This window comes from Lagopus muta, chromosome 17, assembly GCF_023343835.1.
Source record: "Lagopus muta isolate bLagMut1 chromosome 17, bLagMut1 primary, whole genome shotgun sequence".
Classification (NCBI taxonomy): domain Eukaryota; kingdom Metazoa; phylum Chordata; class Aves; order Galliformes; family Phasianidae; genus Lagopus; species Lagopus muta.
In genome coordinates, this window is record NC_064449.1 from 11,462,729 (window position 1) to 11,482,901 (window position 20,173).

The 20,173-nt window shown below is 41.0% G+C and overlaps 1 protein-coding gene across 13 annotated transcripts in view; it reads left to right on the top strand.

The window, feature by feature from the left end:
* ARVCF (ARVCF delta catenin family member) overlaps positions 1–20,173 on the top strand; it is a 211,577-nt gene that overhangs the window by 59,187 nt on the left and 132,217 nt on the right. For 4 of the 13 annotated variants that reach the window (XM_048963944.1, XM_048963947.1, XM_048963945.1 and 1 more), the window contains one exon: positions 4,182–4,247. Coding sequence is in view for 7 of the 13 variants with exons in the window: in XM_048963937.1 (XP_048819894.1) it covers positions 16,618–16,833 (216 nt within the window). In the remaining 6 variants the exon portion in view is untranslated. Of the gene's footprint in view, positions 1–2,996; positions 3,059–4,181; positions 4,248–12,030; positions 12,133–16,588; positions 16,834–20,173 lie in introns of those variants that run through there. The other 9 variants (XM_048963936.1, XM_048963933.1, XM_048963934.1 and 6 more) reach the window with 6 other exon arrangements.

A 20,173-nucleotide genomic window follows, 5' to 3' on the forward strand; every position in this document is an offset into this window, starting at 1 on the left:
GTTCATGTGTTTATTTCTATATTAATGATGTATTAATTACATTAAATACATATTATGTATTTCTTTGTCATTTTAGACATAGTGTTTGCCTTCTTCTGACCTTACTCTCCTTGTTTCCCTGCTTCTGTGTATGTTTTTCTACTTATTTTCCCTCTGCCAAGGAACAAAGAAGTTCTCTGCAGTCTCTAAATCATGTATCAAAAACATTTATTTCAGATGTCTGTTATTACTTCCATGCCTTCTAATACTTATGTGAGCAAGCTATCACAGCAGCCACAAGACAAGTATCCTGAGAGGGAGAAATGTAATTATTCAGGCGCTTACTGACACTCCTGGTCGTAGCTCCGAAGACGTTTTGGCAGTGCTTACACAGCCGGTTTGCACTTGGCACTACTGCTGCTGTTTACCCTGGAAGTGTTCATCTCCCAAGTGCCTTTTTTTGCCTGTTCTTGCGCTCTTCCCACTCCAATTTATTTGGTGTCAGCACGTTTCATCGCGAGGTTTTCTAGCGTGTGCCATACTCTTCCATTTTGCTGCCACTGTATCTAGTGGGTTAGTGACCTTTCAGAGACATCTTCCATCTCTTGTTTATGGCTCCACTTTTAACAAAACACATTATTTGGGACTCTAAGGTCAAGCTGTCACTGAACTAGATTAACTGCTTTATGCTACCAAATTTCCCGTGGTCAGTCTGCCCTCTTCTTCCTCTCCTTTTCTACTGGCTTGTGCTTTCCCTGGATGTTTCTTGTCTGGGTTTTCTCTAGCATTCCACACCACAATATTTCTTGGAAAAAGCAACATTTCTTAGAAAAACTGTTCTCAATTAGAAGGATTGCCAGCATTTTAGGAATATGATTTAGCTTAATCTCCTTTCATTGACCTTAATGATAAATGTAAAACCGTGTGAGCGTTAGGAAATCGCTTCCGTTTCTTTACAGCAGGATCATAGTAAAATTTTCTATGTTGGCAGAGAGAAAGCAGTATGTGAAAAGAGATGAGAGCAGTCATAAAAATGGAAATAGTACAGCAAAGCAAGTAACTCTGCTCAAGTAGTGCCAGGATAACCAGATTCCTCCTGCTGTTACCCCTTAGCCTTTTTAAAGTAAGAGCCAGAACCCTTCTTTAGTGTTTAAAACCAAGGTAATACCCAACAAACTGTTATGACTCCACCATTCCTAAACCTATTGAACTGAAGGCACCGGCGAACAAGATATGTTAATAAATGTGCTTAGCATGCACCAGCTAACATGAAATTATAGGTAGTAGCATAATCTTTTTGTGAATATGGAGACACACATTTCTGGGAGTTAAGATCACCTTTTAGCTGCTTTTTCTTTTCCTGGAAATTGGGAAAAAACCTGAATCTCTATTGACAGAATATCTTGTAACTCTCCTTTGTTCAGAACTGAGACCTTGCTGGCTCAGTTGCCAGCCTGGGAGATGTTTTAGCCACTGGCAGCTGGAGCAGCATTGCTCAGCTGCTAGAAGGATGCCTGATGGACCCAGAGACATCTGATGTTGGCTGCAGAGTGCTTCTGGTTCTTGTAATCATAATGAAATTGTGCACACCTACCTGTCCTTTAGCTCCTGGATGCCTAGTATGGTATGACCTGCTGTCAGCAGAATCTTGATAGGAGGATTGTGAACTTTAAATACCGATAGCAACGTATAATTCATGGCTACCTGGTAGATTTTGCAAATCTCATGTTTGCTAATCTGTACAATGTGATGGAAAGCAAATCTTGAAAATGCTGCCCTTCATAGATCTGTGGCTATGCAGAATTGGCAGTTTTAATGTAACTTTGATGTTCAGTAGATAATCCTGGTCTTACAGGAAATGCTGTCTGGGCTGCTTATAAACACTAATGTGCATTTCCTTCAGCAGAGGGTTAGTGTAAGGGCCACTTGCTCTTCTCATGCTACCTTGTAGTGGTCCCCTGTTGCCTTCTGTTCTGCATTTGTCAAGTTTTCTTTGTCGATAAAGACATGGCGCATTCAAACTGCAGGAGATAGGTGCAGGTAGCTTGCTGAAGTTAGCTCAGCCATCGTTACCCTAACAAATAATTTACTTCACTGTTCTGCATGTAATGACTTCAGTGGCATTTTCTGGCTTGTGGTGTGTCTTCAGTTCTGACGTTCAGAAAAGCCACGGATCAGATGTGTGACACATCTGTAGTGGTACGTGGGCTATTTATCTCTTTTGTAGTACTTATATGCCAGTACTTACTGGCAGTAACTGTTATTACCCAGAGCATCTATTTTGAAAGGTCTGTGTGTCTATCCATGTTGACTGAGCTGTTAGGAGGCTTTTTCTGATGTTCTGGGCGTTTTGCCACTGCTGTCCGAACTTTGTGTTTTTATCAGCTGATTTAGTTAATGGTTGCTTGTTTGATGTTGATCCACTGATTTACATTATAATTAAGAATGAGTAGGAGTTTATAAAGGAACTCCAAGTGCATATGTGACACAAAATGCTTTTCAAAATGAATTTCTAAAGATAATTGAAGGCAAATATTGGAATATCAAACAGCTGGTCGTTCATCTCTTGGTGGAATGTCGTAGACTGAGTGCTCAGTTTCACTGCTGTTAAGCATGGTGTGGTCGCTGTGTTTGTACCACATCCTTCAGTGCGGAGCTCGTGCTTCCCACGGGTGTCTGATACGCGGTGATGCAGTTGTGACAGACGGTGTGCCCACATGGAGCCGTGCAGTGGAGGCACCTCATGGCTCCTGCCTGGCGATCGCTATGAACGCAGAGCCGTGTTGTCACAATTGTCTGCTTTTCCCAGAGAAACGGAACAGCAATTTGGCGAAGGAGAATGGAAGGTGAAGGGAGAAGGAGATTCGGTAGGAAATTCCTTCTGCTCGTTCCCTTGTGTTGTTTAAGAGAAGCAGTTTACAACAGGGGTAGAATACAGCGTGAGGAGTACAGCTCAGCTCTGCCTGTGCTCCCAGTGATTTATCTGTGACAAAGTCCTTGCTGAGGCAAACACACAGCTGGAGGCATGGGCTGCTGGCAATCAATACAGACAAGACACTGACAGACCTCTTTAGACCAAGTGAGTTCTTTTCCGCTGGCCTCATTTCCATCTGTGTAATTCTGTTGTTAATCAAAATTGTGCTGCCTGCGTAATTATTAGTGTAAGTAAGGGAAATATTACATTCTGGGCTGTTTGAGTGCAGTGAGGGTGGGAGCAATGATTCTGCAGGTAGTTGTTCTATTCCCATGTAACCCATGTCAACCACATATTAGTTATTACAGTGCCAGAAAAGCCAGAGAGAAGCTCAATGGACAGAAGGATCTGAAGGTAGAGGCTTCTGCTAGCAAGGCGTTGCAATACCTGCTTAAAAGCAGTGTCCGACTGAACTGAGAAGTAGCCTGCTTGTCTGGCTGCGTCGCACTGTCATGTCTCTCATCTCTTCTACTTGCCTCGCATGTAGCAGTTTAATTGTATCTGTGCACAGGAGAGGAATCTGCTCAGGAGCAGAGAATGCCTTTCGTGGGTGGTTTTGTGCAAACTGTAAGGCAGGGAGCAACCTGTGCAGTTTCCCATTCTTTGCCTGTCCATAGGGTACATCTGAAGCTCAAACTAAAAAAAATAGAGTCTTAAAGTGTTGAGTTCTTTCTGGTGAATTTCTCCCTGTCCTGATTTCTCATATTGTATCTTCTAGCAGTAGGAAATGTCAAGCAGTATGGGATGTATTTGTGTCCACAGTTGACATTTTTAGAGTCAACTAGATGGCATTTAAGCCTGAATGACTGAAAATGCTGTGATGTGTGCTAATGGAGGAAACATTTTTTGCTATGAATCAGTGGCAAATTAAATGTTCTTTGATTTAAGTTCTATGTTTGGAATTATTTGATATATGGAATTTGCTACTGGGACAGAAATCAAGAGGGTTGGAAAGGCTCCTTAGCCAAAGAACGTTTCCTGTCGAGCTTACTTTCTGTACTCCAGTTGTATGGGATCTCTGAGGGTCTCAGGTGATGGTGGGACAGGTGCCTGAAGTAACACAGGAGTCTTGCGTGCCTGCATGACTCAGGGAATAGAAATCAAGTAAAGACAAAACTAACAGATTTCCCCTTTACAATGTGGACAGTATTTGTTATATAAATATAATCCTCTCTTTCCATTTTCCCCAGATTTAATGTCTTTTTTCCTTTCTTTGTTTCTCTGACAGAATTATCATCAAATCAAGGCAGAATTCCTGTTGTAAAGCCTCTGCAAGAGAAGAACACTGTAAAAGGTATTGTTTCTTCAGTTGCTTACCAGGTGACTCTTTAGTAGTTTGTTGCTTTGTTTCTGTGTATGTTAAGATATTACACTTTGTTTTTTGTTTTGTTTTGTTTTTACACCTCTTGGAAATGCATCAGTTTATAGAATATTGAAGGCCAACTAAAATTGATTTTCAAATAGTGGTAGGATGGCAAGTATTAAAAACGTGGTACTTAAACTCTATGTGCCACCAGGCCACAAACAGAAGGACCTTCAAGTGCAGCACTTGAAAGGCTTTGAGGCCAAGGTGCACAACTGCTTCTGCTATTTTAGAAAATAATTGAATGCACAGATTTCTACTGCCTCTGCTATCAGTATTTTTTCCATGTCTGGTACCAGAGTGTTCAGTTGTAACTGCTGGATTTCTTGTCATGAATTAGAGAACAGAAAGAAAATCTTTCCTTATTCAGCATGCCACTGAGGAAGTTATCTGTACCACTTCTTCCTGTGACTGATTGGTTTTAAGGCTCTCTGGTTCTTCTTTGCTGTGATGGAATAGAATCTAGTGATAAAGGTGTTTGGAATCTAAGTGTTTAGAAAACTAGGATATGTCTGTAATTAGGGTTGTCTTGTGAGACTTGAATTCATCTTCTGGGAAATAGATATTACATTACCTTTAATCTTCTCTTTGTCTCAGAAACTCATTTTCATTTTGCTTGGATGCCAGCAGCAAAAGCATGAAGTTTCCTTTTGTTGTTCTGAACTGCAGATTCTAGAGGAGCATCAGCGCAATAGTAGTAGTCTAAATGGAGTCTAGATAAAGTCTTATGATGAGGTAAATTTGGAGCAGGTCTTATAGACAGGAAAGAGGGAAATCCCTTGAGGTTCAGTTTAGGTGTTAACTTGTTGGTGATAGCAAAGTTGTGGTGACTCTGCAGCCTTTGAGCAAAGCTGAAGAGAGACATCCAGCACCTCTGCACTGTGCTGGCAGCTGTGGGGCTGCCGACTGATAGCAAATTGCTTGGCTCTGTCTTCTGGGCCACTACTGGAAGAAGCACACATTTGTGTTTTTTCTTAGTGATGTGGGAGACTGCCAAATTATTGTAGCTGAAGTTTTTCTGAAAGAGAAAGTGAGCTGGGAGACAGGCCTGTCAGGGAAAACTTGAGATGTTCAAATGTTGGTAGTTATAAACAAATGTGTTTTTCTTAAAGTAAAACTTGTATAGTAAATAGTCAAATCTCAATTTGAATTTAATGTTAATTTAAATTGTTACTTGCAGTGGTGTCAAAAATCTTTATTGATAAACAGATGAAATAACAAACGCTGTGCACTTCTATTCCATGCAAGTGAAAGCACTACATGAGTACAGAACACTAGAATGTGCACAATCAATTGGGTTACTATGGCTTCTTGATTTACCCAGTGATATGAACAAGTCATGTGCTGAACATTATTCTCTGAAGGCTATTTTGGCTGCTAGTATAACCCTGAAGCAGACAACATGCTTGGCTGATAGAACAGAAAATACTTCTGGGTGACACAAGATTCCTACTCTGAAGATGAAACAATGCCTTGCACCTGAATGCAGAGGAGTAAATGGGCAGTTCTGATGGCATTGTTTCTGCCGTCAGACAGCAGGGCTCTGGAGGGGATGTTTTGCAATGTGTAACAACAGCTGTTTTGCTGGCAGCGTTAGAGATCTTACTTGCCAAAATCCACCATATGGAATGGTGAGTTTCTTTGAGACTGTCATTAAAATGTATCTGTTTTTCCTGCCCTTAAATGTTTATGCATTAACTGAATGACCATTCATGACACAAGATGAGCTCAGTACTTCTATTTTGTTCAGATATTATTTATCAGTTCTCAGATGCATGCTTGTCTTGTAGCTCTACAACAGCTGTGGTATTAACCGTGACAAACTTGCATTTCATCCTAAACTTATGAGGGTAAAATGAACTCGATTGCATTTTAAATTTACAGATGCTGAGACAGCAGAGGGTCTGTCTGAGCCATCTTTATCTGCACATACGACTGCAGAAAGCAGATCTATAGTTCTGCTCTGAGTAGGTTTCACATTGTGCCTCAGGCTTCCACATTCAGCTTGGTAGAAAAAAAAACACTTGATTTAGAATAAGACAGATGTTACTGGAGAGAATTAGAGCTAGTGGGCCTCATTCTGTTCCATCCCTCTTCATATTGCTTTAATCTCCTTTTCATTGATACTGGTCCTGATCTAAAGCAATGTGGGGTCTAAATCTGGCTGGTTTTAAAGAGGTTGAAATGCCTCATTAATGAGTGAGTAATGCAGCAGGATTGATTGGTAAGCAGCTAATAAAATTCATTTGATGTAGTGGCTTCAAGAATTAAACATGAATGTTGCCACTTTATCCTTCCTGTCCATACCAATATCTTCAGTTTCCTTCTGGGTGACGCAGAAGCCGCACAACCCACCAGACATGGCAGTGAGAGTTAACCAAGATGCATGTTCAGAAGGAAGGCAGCAGAGGTTTGCTCTTTGTTTTCCTCCTGAAAGCCATAGGAAAACCACAGGAAAGATGCTTGCTTTAAACATGAGTTGTGATTATTTTGTTCCCTAGCAATGACAGATGGTTTATTGGAGTAAAATGCTAAGTGTTTGATTCAGATGGGTTAAAAGATCTGTTTCCTTTTGATGCATTTATTTGCGTTAATCTTAAAAGCACTAATGGGAAATGTCTTCATAAACCTTGAGACTGGAGCCTGTATTACTGAACATTGGTTATTACCCAGGAATGTAGCTGTGCAGTTCTATTAGCCTTTCTTCTACTGTAATCTACAGATCTCATTTAGCTGCTTGCAGCCCTGTTCTGAAACATGAAAGGAAGGAAATCTCTCAGTAGCCTGAAATCAAATTATCTCTGTTAATCTGCATGTAGAACACCCAAGCCCACGTTTTAAAGGAAAATAGTTCCTAAGTGAAGCTGCACAGTGTGCCTTGGATGTCAGACTTATCTGTTTGGGAGCGGTTTTTGTGGCTTTGGCCTTTTTTTCTTTTTTTAATTCAGAGCACTATTTATAACATCAGTTAACTCCTCCTGCTTGGGATAAGTCATTTGGCACATCTGTTGCTGAGCTTTAAGTGCTCACCGCTTTGTGGGGTCACGTTTAATTTTTTCCTCCCTAACTGCAATGAAGGGCCGTTTCCCGGTGTCAGCTGGCTGCAGCGTGCTGCCTGCTGCCACTGCTGCTGGAGCACTTGGGAGAGAGAAAGCAGGCTGCTGTTCAGCTGAACCGCAGAGCCGTCCTGATGGTTGTTGCTTTGCCATTTTGTTATTTTGTCTGTGTTAAAAGATACCACAACAATATCCTCTGTGAAATGATGATCACAACCATCTGTAGGATTTTCCAGCCTTACTGTAGTATTTCAGTTGTTCCATTTTATCAGTGAGGAGAACTGGTCTGGCTACGGGAGATGCTGCCTAGCGCTGCCTCTGTTCTTGTACTTCAGAAGATGGAGATGCAAGGGCTGTAAACATGGCAGTTCTCAGCTGTAGGCAGCATGCAGACGCTCTGGGTTGTGTTGCTTTCTGTAGCCTTTCTCTCATAATGGTAGCACTTTTACCAAAGTACACCTGGAGGCCAGGAAAAATGAGGGTAGGGTTGTATTGTATAGTGAAATCTTTAAGTATTCTGTGTTTAAAAAAATAAGTAAATTCATAATGTAGTTGCAGTTTGTTCATGTGATTGACTTACCTATGGCCAAACATGACTTTGCATGAATGGAGGCAAGCCTTAAAATGCTAAAATAAGGACTGGAGAGTGAAGTTATGAAGTGCACTGCTTTTGATTTAGATACCTCTTTTTCCTTGAAATAACCCTGTTCTGACAATAGACCTATTGATTTTTAGTGGCATTGCTTGCAGTATAGCCCAGCAAGGCAGTACAGCATGGTAAGGAAGTCTTTCTGTTGAAAATGAGATGGACCAGGTCTGTCAATATTGTCCAGTGCAGGTAGCAGTGCTAGTGCACCTGCAGTTACTGCAACACCTGGAATCTTGCATTCATGTAAGCTGCACTGCTGGAGAGTTTTGTTCCGGCTGTGTGGAAGGCAGTACTTTGTAAAATGGCAATCTTCTACTGATATTTCCTGCTTTCTGGTGGAGCTTTCTGCTAGGTTAAAGTTGATGCAGACAGGTGCAGGTTGGTTCTGCTCAGTGTGGAGGGCCAGGCAAACGCCACAGCAGTGGGAGTTGGGCTGCGGTCAGGGCAGAACTGCAGCTCATAGCTATAGCTTCTGCCAACAGCAGCTGTGAGAATACCTTGAAACCTGAATATACATGAATCAGAAAGGGGCCACAAAGTGCAATCCGTTTTTTAAGTAGAGCTGCTTATTGATTTCAGTGGGGGAGACCTTTGAAAAATCAATGACATGCAGCTGTTTTAGGATGCGTTGGCATGTGCTATAGGGCGTTAAAGTGATTGGCCTGTGAACTAATCAGGCCAGTAGCAATCATACTTGCAGAATTTCAAGCCACGAAGAAAATGAGTCAGAGGTTTGAGAAGTAGCAGATATGCTATTTGTGTTACAGGGTTGGCTTCTTGATATGGGGGAATAAAGTGCTGTTTCCCAAATGCTACCCGAGTAAAGTAGATAAATGGAAATTAAGTTCTGCAAACCAGTGATTCTTTTAATGATGGCAATGAAAAAAACGAATGATGCCTGTGTTTTCATGGTCCTGACTGAGTTTGGTGGAATTAGCACTCAGTGAGGTGGAACAATAGCAGGGGATTTGAGCTGTCACATTCATGTTCTGCAGACTTGTACCAAAGTCCAAATGCAGCCATCTCTGCATTGTCCCATCTTTTGATATGTATGTGATTTTTAAAAAACTGCTTCACCTAAATGCTCATGTGAAAATGTGGGGGGAGGAGGCATTTGTGCACTTGCAGTGCACCGTGTGAACTCACAGTGCATCGCGTACTCCATTAAACCTTAGGGTGGACACTCAGTGTGAGCGAACACAGCACCACTTTGCTGTGCTATTTTATGCTTAATTAACACCAATGCTGATCTTCAGGGGAAGTGTGGCATAACGAATGCTCTGTGATTGAAGAATTAAGCTTACTTGGTGCAGACAAGTTCTTAGGGCTGGAGGAGCAAGGGCTGTGCTTCAGCAAGGCGCTGTCATGCTCTTCTGGTCTATAAATGATAAATTTCAGAATGAAATGGAACTTTGGGGCAGACCTACTCATAAGCTAAAACTTTTCCTTCGTATTGAAATATCTTTACAAGGGTGATTTTTGTATAATGCTCTTCTGAATTATTTATGCTATTATATGCATGTAGTTATAGAGGTGTTTTGTATTTCTCTAATTTATTTTTCTCTCCCTTTGGGAGCATGCCGTAGCAATAGAAGTGTATCTTACTAGGGAGACAGAATGACAGTATAATTAAAGCTATGTGGGCCTGCTGTGTCATCAAGCCCTGAAAACACTGCATGGGCTTTTAGAAGAAAATCCAGAAGAATTTGATGTAATGTGTTGCTATGAAGTGAGGAGTCATTTTCCAAGTCCATAGAAAGACCCTGGTTGGTGTCATTTAAATATGCACAGGTGAATCAGGAGAGATGAGCTAGAAGGTCTGTATTTAAGTGGCACATTAAGGTGGAAGTCTCAGTGCAGATTTCTGCTGACAGTGGAAGGCATTGGTACAATTGTAGAATTAGCTTTGTTCTTGCAAACTGAGCCTGTGATCCAAAATGCACCTTTGCCAGCAGGTTTGTATCTGTTCTGGGAGGACTTCATTCAGTGCACTTCTTTCTGCGTGAGATTAAGTACAGGTGTGATGATGCAAGAAGTGCTTTGAATTAGTATAGTTTTTATATATGTATCCTCCATTTCCATATATTTAAATACGTATTAGTATATATAATATACTATCTATAACATAATACAACATTTATATATTTTAGTGTATGTAAGTATATATATACACGTGTGCTTAAATATATATATACTTACATATATATTTAAGTACTACTTAAAAGCTGTGTAGAACCTCTGTATAGCTCCTAGAAGAGCACAGTGCATGCAGTGATGTATGTATATGTGGTTTTGTCGTGTTGCCAAGCCCAGAGTGTAGTTTGTTCTGTAACTCTGCAGTTTGTTTCTGTGAAATGATTCCTGCTGGATGTCTGGATGAAATCTCGTACTGATGTAGTGCTCAAATACTTTATGCAGACATTTTTCTGCAGCGATAGAACTGGCAAGCTGTAGCGTTCATTGCTGTGCTTTTTAAGATCCAAAGTTCCTTCTTAGTTCTGCATTTCCTCTCCTCTTGCCTTCTCCCTCGTGGAAGCCTTGTCTCACAGACTGCTTCTGTCCTAACAATTAAAAAAAAGCCCTGACCAGCTTTTTTGTTTCTTTTGATGCCAACACAGCGTGTCTGTCTGTGCCTATGAGAGAACTATACTGAAATAGCCTTCTTTGTGAATTCCTCATTGCTATTCATTGCTGGAGATTGTCACGTAAGGGTCAAATTAGAGCTCCCTCAACCAGAGCAGCAGCAGCAGGAGAGCCGCTCAAGACAGATCTCACCGTAAGGTCTGAGAAGCAGTTTATTTGGAATTTGTTTTTGCAAAGTATTGCTCTTTTGTCTGTAGAAACTGAATTATGCTTAATTTATTCCTCCTGGTCATTTACTTCAGGTTAGTGTTTCTCTCACTCTGCCTCCTTGCTTTCATGTTTGGGCATACCCTCACCACTGTTATTCTATCTAGTAAGTTCTGAGCACAGCATTTACTTCCTTTAGTTTAAGGAAAATGAGTTGTTGCTCTTTCACATGGCAATTCCTTGCCCTTTGAGACTGAATCAATGCAATGAAAGGATCCTATTTCTGGTAATTTGGCAGAAAGATATGAAATGGTGTTTATGCTGGCTTCAGGAAGGCAGACGGTACCTGGTCAAGCATGAAATCTGCTGGGGCAAAATTACTCTTTGAAAGTGTTCTGAAATATTTGGACCAGCAAAAGTAAGTTTGTACTGGCTCTGTACTTGGTGCCGTGTGGTTGCTGCATGTCTGCAGGGTTGTAGCTTAAAACTGGATATGCTGCTTCATGGAACCATGCCTTTGTGAAATGGATTCTATTCTCTACGTTATCCAGCAAAAACAGGTACTGTATTTGCAACCAGTGACCCAGAGAAGTGTGGTGCTTAATGTTTTATGACGAAACAGGTCAGAGATTTACCAAGTTAAATAAAAGACCTAACATCCAAGAGCCTACTTTCACTTGGTTTTCCTGTAGGATTGCTTACAAACAGGCTAAAGAAAGTGACTTCAAACTATTGTGCTGCGTGCATTTTTTAGAAAGAAATCTACCCTCTGATTGGTATCCATGAAACAATCCTGCGCTGTTTGGGGGCTCATACATCAAAAACGAGGCCCAAGTTGTGTGCCTAGATAATTGCTGTTAATTAAAGGGTGTCACGTTAAATTTCTATGTTGTAAAACGTTTGGCTACAACATCCAGTTCTGTAATGTTCAAACTCAGTGCTCCAGTTTAGTCTGCCCCAGTTCAGCAGACTCTCAGGAATTGCAGGTATTGACTGCTGATAACAGATCACAAACCTTTTTTGGTATTACTTTGTAGTCTGCAGCAGTCTCAAGATTGCCTCCTTTGAATGTTGTTTCTTTCTTTTTCTTCCATTTTAGGAGCAAAACAGCATTATAAATAATTTATACAACATGCTAAGGAGAACCTGGGAAGTGACTGTATGCAGAAGAGGCTGTAATACCTTATTAACCAACTCTTTCTTCTTTCCTCTCTTCTAGCTGGTTCTGCTTGAGGCTGCTGTCCTACTTTGTCACTACTTTCCTAGTCTTAGCGAGTGATGTCACAGCATCTCTGACATTCAGACCTCAGTAATTCACTAGGTGTGTATCTTGCTTGGTTTTCTCTGCATGCTTTGTGATACGGCATTGGTGATAACAGTCATTTTGTGCTGCTCCTCTCTTGCAGCTCTTCAGGGTGAAAACATAATTAGCATGCGCTATGCTTCAGTTTCACAAATTATTTTAGTCCCACTTTTGCTTTTAAGCTGATGTTTTTCCTCCCTGTAGAAGCACATAGCAACTGTTTCCATGCATGCTTTCATGTTTGCTACTACAGCTGTCAATTTGCTGTACATACAGGCTTCTTGTTGCTCATCATAGTACCATTTCTTGCTAGCAGGACCTAGCGGACTTAGACTGGGCTGTCCTGTACAATAGCAATGCTCAGTATTTGGACTATTGGAGCTGAGACATTTCCTGTGTGCCTTGAGAGGCACTTCCTTTTCCCCAAGAGAAGGTTCTGCAATGCTCTGGTGGGCTGCTCTCTTCAGGCACAGCTCACTATAGTGTGCAATTGCTTTAGAAAGGCAGAGCGTTCTGAGCATCCCAATTCTGGGATTTGAGGTTCTCAAGGACTGTTCAGTTTAGAAGCAGTTTAGAGAAACTGATACCTCTATTTCAAGGGCTCTTTGACAGTTATTGACCATCAGCTACATTCTGTATTACCAAAATTAGTGTGCAGAGGACCAAGTGACCCTGGGCGTGCCAGTAGCTCCAAGATCCTTCAAACTCAAGCATGAGCTGGGGCATTAGCACTGTACAGGCTCCCCATCTTTGGCGCCTTTGCACAGGGATGATTTTCATCCCTTTTGAACACTTAAGCTGTATTGACCTATAGGTGGTCATTTGATGCGTTAGTTCTTCACATGAACAGTCAAAAAAAAAAAATAGATCCTCTTACTTGGCTTCAACTCCAACACAGCACAATAATGTATTTAGAGTCACACAGGCGGGTGGGAGAGGATTTGCTGCTGTCAGCGTAGCCTTTGACACCTCGTAGGAAAGCGTTTGCTGTTTTTAGAAGTGCAGCCTAAGGAATATACTTTACCTGGCTGCTATAGGTCTAATATTTTCATTTAGTCATAGGCTTTTCAGTGCACTTTAATTTAGTCACAAATTGCAGCAAATTGCTAGTGGCGGCCTGAGTAACTCATGAGTCAGTACTTCTGTTTTCCTCCTCTAGTCTGTAGTCTAGACTGCTGATAATGTAAATTGTTGAAACCCTGAGTAAATAACTGGGAGTGCAATCAACAGCAAACAAGTATTTATCTGCTAATAAATCATTTGAAATGCAGAAGCCAGTCTTTGTCCAATTGTTCTTAAAAGGCAGTTACTGGTCCTGCTGCTGTTTCTGCATAGCAATTAGGAATTTTATGGTCACTAATTGTACGTCTGAAAATATATGTTTATTTTCAGCCTTATGTCTTTCTTTGTGCAGAGAAAAGAAGCACCACATTTACTGTTGGAAGGAGGTTAATGTTTCATTTTCTGCATGGAGATCTCTATAGCTCTCAAGAGATTTGTACTGTTTAGAGAACCCAAGTTTCTAGGATCTCTCATGTGTGGCATCAAGTTCTTACAGCTCATTAGGAATTTTCAGAATGGGGTCTCTGTCACGTTCTCTGAATGTGACTTGAAAGTTATACATTAGCTAAGCCATCAGAATTAGCTTCAATCATTCAAGCTGTTACTGCTTCAGAATCTGTAGTAGAGGAGATGCTTCAGTTTCACATGCTGCTCTTTCTAATGCCTTTCCTCAGAACAGAAACTTTCAATATGTATTTTAAAGGGAATGTGTTTTGTGAATTTAGTTACTGTAGTTGACATCTTGTATTCTTCTCACAGTCCTAATGGTTCATGTTTTGAATTCAGTCCATAGACCTATCCAGCTCACAGGGCTTCCAAAAGAGAACAGCTATCTCATATCATGCTCACATATGAGGAAAAAGTGGTTTTAGCTGCAGACAACAAACTCCCTGTGTAATCTGAAGGTCCTACAAAGGAAACTTGCAGTTATATGTTCTCAGGTGAGGCTCAGGTATTTTTTAAGTAGAGAGTCTTTTAAATCCTTGAAATGAAGCTTAATCTGAGGCTGAATAATTTTTAGTGCTTTTTTGTTTTTAAGATGGAACTCTTGTCTCCATGAAGAAATGCAGTAAATTGTTACAGCATATTTGATGAGCTCTACAGTGATTACTTTCCACTAGAGCTCAGTTCTGACCTTTTCCCGATGAAAAACCTGGAGGAATGCTTAGGACTCCTATAGTTTGATTCTGCTTCCTTCTGTTACGTGTATGTGGGCTTACCATCACGATACATAAGCCCGTTGTTCAACTTAGGACAGAAAAGTTTCATCCTGCATTGGATTTCTGAGTTTCATCTCAACATCCAGGATGAATACATCCAGGATAAAACTGCTGAGGAATCTGTGAGCATGTCTGCACTGCTGGGAGGCAAAGCTGGCTCCATCTGTGCAAAGCAGGGAAGGACAGAAGCTGATATTTGCAAGTTGGCTGCACATCAGACAGCTTGGGTCCAGGAAGCATGGCTGTATTTATGTGTAAGCTGTGCTGGGGCTAAATCTTGCTGAGCTGTAGCAGGTGAGTCCTGCAGTACTGTCCTGCCTTGCATGGACTTCCTGCAAGTTCACTCTTCTGTTGGATGGTTGACAGCATGGTCTATGTTTGACCAGTGTGTGGCATCTGGAAACCCTTTGGTTTTTGGTTTTCCTTCAGGATATCAACAGGATTTAAATCCAATGCATAAGTAAGAACAGTCTTTCTATTATATTACACTTTTGCTTACTGAGCTGAAAGCACGAGAAACTGAAATCATGATGGCAAACATTGTAAAATTAATACATAGTAGTCCTTACGCTTTCCAACACTCGGACTCCTTTCAAAAGCAACTTTTTAGGAGCTAACATTGAACTACAGAGCTATTGACAGGTTGTTTCCTATGAAATCAAAGTATCTGCTGTGGGTTTTTAGTCAATTACTTCTGCTTCAGTGTCTTGTGGGCCTTCTGGATGACTTCAGGAGAAGAGAAACCTCAAGATTATTTGTAAGTTTCCAGCAAACTTACGTGATAACATGCAGTTATCACATATATAGTGAGTAGCTATACTCACTAATACCTCTCTTTTGGGAATACTGCAGAACATTATTAGCTGCTATGGATTCAACACAGGAAAAAGACCTGATAAATGTATTGGATGTGAAAAAAGCACCAATTCACGCACAGTGATGAAATGCTCAGCTTCTGGAAGCCAAGCTTTGGTATCACCAGTGCTCATGTTAACTGTTGATAGATGGGGGAAACAAAGAATCTCTCTGGTGAGAGGAAGCATTGCTTTTGATGCATGTGAAGGGGTCCTTTCTGGGTAGTGTAACTCTTGGCATAAAATTGGTATAAAATTCACTTGGATTACAGGACCTGAAGAAAATTGTACCTCTGTGTGCTCTGCTCCAAAAAGCTGCAGGTATTTTACTAGCATGCAGTAGTAAACTAGTTAGTAGTTTAGCTTTAGTGAAAAGGATTCCATTGCAGCCACCACTTAATGCTTATGTTCTGTTGCTGGTTTTATACAGTTATGAAAACATCTTAACTGATGTTGGAATGATAGAGCTGTGAATTGAAGGGGAGTTTTGCTCCGTGTACCATACAGGTGGAAATGGTTTTAAATTAAACTCTTCATAACTCTCGTGAAGACAGAAGGCAGGACATACATCACACATCTAGTGCTCTGAATTCTTTTTCCTGCACTGAAAGACAAGCAATCCTGTGTGTTTTCCATTGAAGATGTTTGATTTGGGCTTTTTCATTTACATTATTAGTGAACAGCTGCATGAAGGACTGCTTCATTGGCTCCCACGCTGAAATCATCAAGCGCATTTCAACTGCAATTGCACTGTCTGTATTTAAAAATATCTTTCATGTTACGGCATACTCCTGTAATTTAAAATGGAAAACTATTTTCAGCTGCTGTCTGCTAAATTTGGGGGGATTCCATTCACTTGGAAAAATGAATGCAATTGTTTTTTGTACTATGTAGTTTAGCCTCAAAAATGTTAGACTTCTCGTTTGCTGTTCAAGTCAAACATGCCAGGTGTCTGTAGAGAGAAAGGTGGCATTCCTCACCCCTCCAGTTGTCTTTTATATAATTCTTTCCAAGTCTGTTAGTATTTGCGTAGTGAGATTAGCTCTGCAAGAGGGATGTATATTCCTGTCGAGCAGTTTTAGCAAAAAGATCAAAGGAATTAAATATCAAGTCTATCCAAGGTGAGCGTATATTTTTCATAGAAAAGCACTGGATTAATTACTTCAGATTGAAAATCAAATCAGTGAAAAGGGAAGTCGTTTCAAAGAGTAGTAGAATTTGCTGCTTAGTGTGAATGCTATTTTGGTACAGTGACTAACAATGTGCATTTTTATTCTTAACCTCTGACCTGTCTCCTCCCCACCCCTTTGCCTAACCCTCTCCATTTGCCCGTGTCAGTTAACAGGCAGGAGCATTTGAAAGCAATCATGGATGACTATGATATCAGGTCTGCTGCCAGCATTTTAGCATCTGTTAAGGAGCAAGAAGCTCGTTTTGAGCGGCTTACCCGTGCACTCGAGGAAGAGCGGCGCAATGTCTCCTTGCAACTCGAGCGTGCCAATCAGCCCGCAGACCGCATGAGCATTTGCAACATTGGCAATGGTCAGCCACTGGCAACCGCCTGGCAGCAGCTTGTCCTGCAGGTAACAGCCTGCTCATTTTACCTGTTGCTACGGTTCACCTATTGAAGAATTTTCCATTCCAGAAAGTCGGGTGCATCCTGTTTGTCATTGGCATCTCGTTCCATACATTGTCTTCTGGTATCCCGGAGCTGATGTGTTTCATTGCTTAGTTTGGTAGCTTGGGTTTCAAAGCCTTGGCTTAGATGGTGCTCCTGCTTCCTCTTAGCTTGTGGGATATTGGTAAAATGTGTGCATCCCAAAGGGAGATCTTCAGTTTCCTTTAAATTCGTGCCCTTGCTGTAAGTATGGTGATGGTCTGGTGACTGGAAAACACGGCTGAATCATAATCTCAATAGCAAACAAAATTTCCATTAGAAACAGTTGGGCTCTGAATAGGCAGAACAGCATGAAAAGCAGGAATTTCCCTCCTGTGAAGCCTTATTGTTGTGTAACGAGCACGTCATAATTTGTTTTGTGTTTATTGGAATGATGGACGTTTTTTAATGATGCAAACTTAAGTTTTGTGATAGTTTTAGATTTCCAGATACTGTTTTGTCTGACTTGTGTTCTCTAACTGCAGCAATAAACTACTTCCATCTTTACATTACTTAAACTAAGCAAATTACTCTGACGTGCAAGGTAAGTCATGCAGAAGCAGCAGTACCATTTGTGAAGGTCTCTTTCTGGAGAAAACACTGTTCAGTTCAGAGAGACTCCAGGCTATGGGGATTCTAAAGGTTGCTTCTCAATAGTGCCAGGCAGCTCTACAATTGTACCTGCACTGAACTGCGTTCAGGCCAGCATTTAGATCATGTACATTAGCATAATGTTCCTATTAATAGCTGCCCTCCTCTGTTCATACAGATGCCTGAGTATGGGACTTCACTTGAAGGGAGCAGTCTGCAATGGTTAGGCTAGAAGTGTGACAGCAGCGGGTAGAAGATGGAGAGGCCATTATCCTTGTGATTAGTGGGGGTGGGGGGAGATGTCCTTTCCCATTAAAAAAAAAAATTACGTAGGCACAAGTTCACCTTCATTTCTTTTTTTCCTGAATGACTGTGCAAAGTGCATGATTAATAGCTTCAGAATGAAATTCCTTGCCCACAGAACTGATGAAGCGTGAGTTCTCTGCAGCTATGGCCAAAGGTCTAACCAATTCCTGGGAAGCTTAATGAAAGAATTGAAGTGACACTGGGGTCTACGTGGCTCTTATGGCACTGCACCTCCTGGAAGTGACACCAACCTGTGCATCCCTGCTCTGGGATCAGGGGGTGGAAGGCTTCAGTTGTGTTGAAATCTTTTGAGTAGCTTCTAAAAGAGATAAAACAGTTGGTTAGCTAAATATGCACCGTTAATATTTAATGTGCGGTTATCTGTAGGAATCTTCATGAAGCATACTGAGGGTCAAATTCCTCCCAAATATACTAGCATTTGTCAGATAGCATTAAATAAAGGATGGAACATTCAGGCTTGTGCAGAATGTAGAGTGATTACAATTTTCTTATTATTTATTGCAGTCTCTTGTCAAGAGCACACAAATTAAAATGTATAATATGCTCTGCTGGCTGTAGGGATTGCTCATGCACTAGTCAGATGCTTCCGCAATAGAGATGCTCATCTCTATCCCCTGTTCAACTTCATGTTGTAAGACATTACAGTATTACTCCAGTGGGAGCTTTTCCATTTGGGAATGGTCAAAGTGATTATATGCAATCTGGTTATTCTGTGTAGAATTTGGGCAAGAATTGGGGGTTATCTCCATGTTATGAGAATGCTGAATAATCTTTCACGATCTCTCCAAACGAACGTCAGTTTTCCATGTTTGGTTGTCAGAATGGAATCCAAGGGGTTTCAGTGACGGGTTTTGTAGTGAGAGCTTTGAAACAGTCTCAGTATTTTTTTGCTCTCTGTAAAGATTTCTCTTAAGAAATAAAATCTTTTTCTATTGGACAATTTGAGAAAAGGAAAGGAGGATGTGGGCAATGTGCCAAGTGTGTAATAGTTTTTCTGTAGTCCTCAGGAGATAAAAATCGAGGCCCTGTTCCAACATCGATTCTAATTGTTGTTATTGTTATTGTTATTATTGATACCAACTTTAAGCTTATTTGCAACAGCAGCTCCTCACCCTGGGCAGCCTGTTGAGGGACTTCTTTCACTCCATTTACTGATGAGTGAATTTGGTGTGTTCAGTGTGAATTTCAATATGCAAATGGAGCATGGGAACGTGGTGTGCTCGTTGACATTTGCATATACAGCACAGAGCTCTGGCCATTCATAAGGATATCGGATCTACAAATGGAGGTCAGGGATGTGCTGTAATTGCCACAAGTTTGTGTGTAGACTTCTTGGTATTGAATGAGGAAAGTGGGAGGGATTTTTCTGAAAAGCATCTTGAAGTTGTTTTAATGGGAGACGCTGATTTCTTGGACAGTCTAAATGGATCATAGGTGGTTTGTTCAGGTATTAATTAGGAATAGCAGGAATTATTTCTTAATGAGATTTTTTTTTCCCAGAGGATGGGTTTCTGGGAGATACTGTCCTCACAATAAGAGGTGCTAAATGATGCTGAAATGCATCTATTAATATTAATGAGAATCTTTTTGGAGAGAGGAGCGGGCAAAGAATGTTTTCACAGCCCTCTGTGGAAGTCAGCGCCAGCCAGACCTTCAGGCTGCAGAGGTTTGTGCCCCTCTCCCCTTCCTGCACCGGGCAATAATCAGCCAGCTGTGAACAGGAGCAAAGTGCTGCATGTTGCTAATTGCTGTTGAACAAGTGGTTAAATACAACCTATGTCTTGTCTAACTTGCATGGATTTAACGCTAGTTTGAATTACTGTGTGTACCCAGTGATGTGAATTTGTTTTAACTCTAACTTTTGGAAGATGCTCAGCTCAGCAGGAGCACTGTGATGCAAAGCCAGGACTGGAATTGTGTTCCCCAGCTCTCTGCTTTCTAGGGAAAGACTGCAGAGGGTTCATGTGTGCAGTGCTGCAGATTTTGAAGTGGTCCAGTGAAGTGCTTTTCAAGGCTGAGAACCCTGTGGACAAAAGGTCATTAGTTACTTACTAAAAGCCATTCCTCTACTGTGAAAATGTAATACTTCATGAGCTTTTAATCATAGAGCTTTTATCAGGTTTATAAAAATCTTCTAAAAATCCTTCTAGTTTTTTAATTATGTTCTCAACTGTGTTTCCTGCCTTAGCCATGAGTACTGGGGGCCACGTGCAGCCCATCTCTCTTCGTTTATGGAAGTGAAAATTTGATTGCATTAAAAAAACAGCAGAGATGCATTTTAATTTCTTTGCATTTGCATCCCTAAACTTTGCACTGAAAGAATGTTTTTAAAAAAAATTCACAAAATA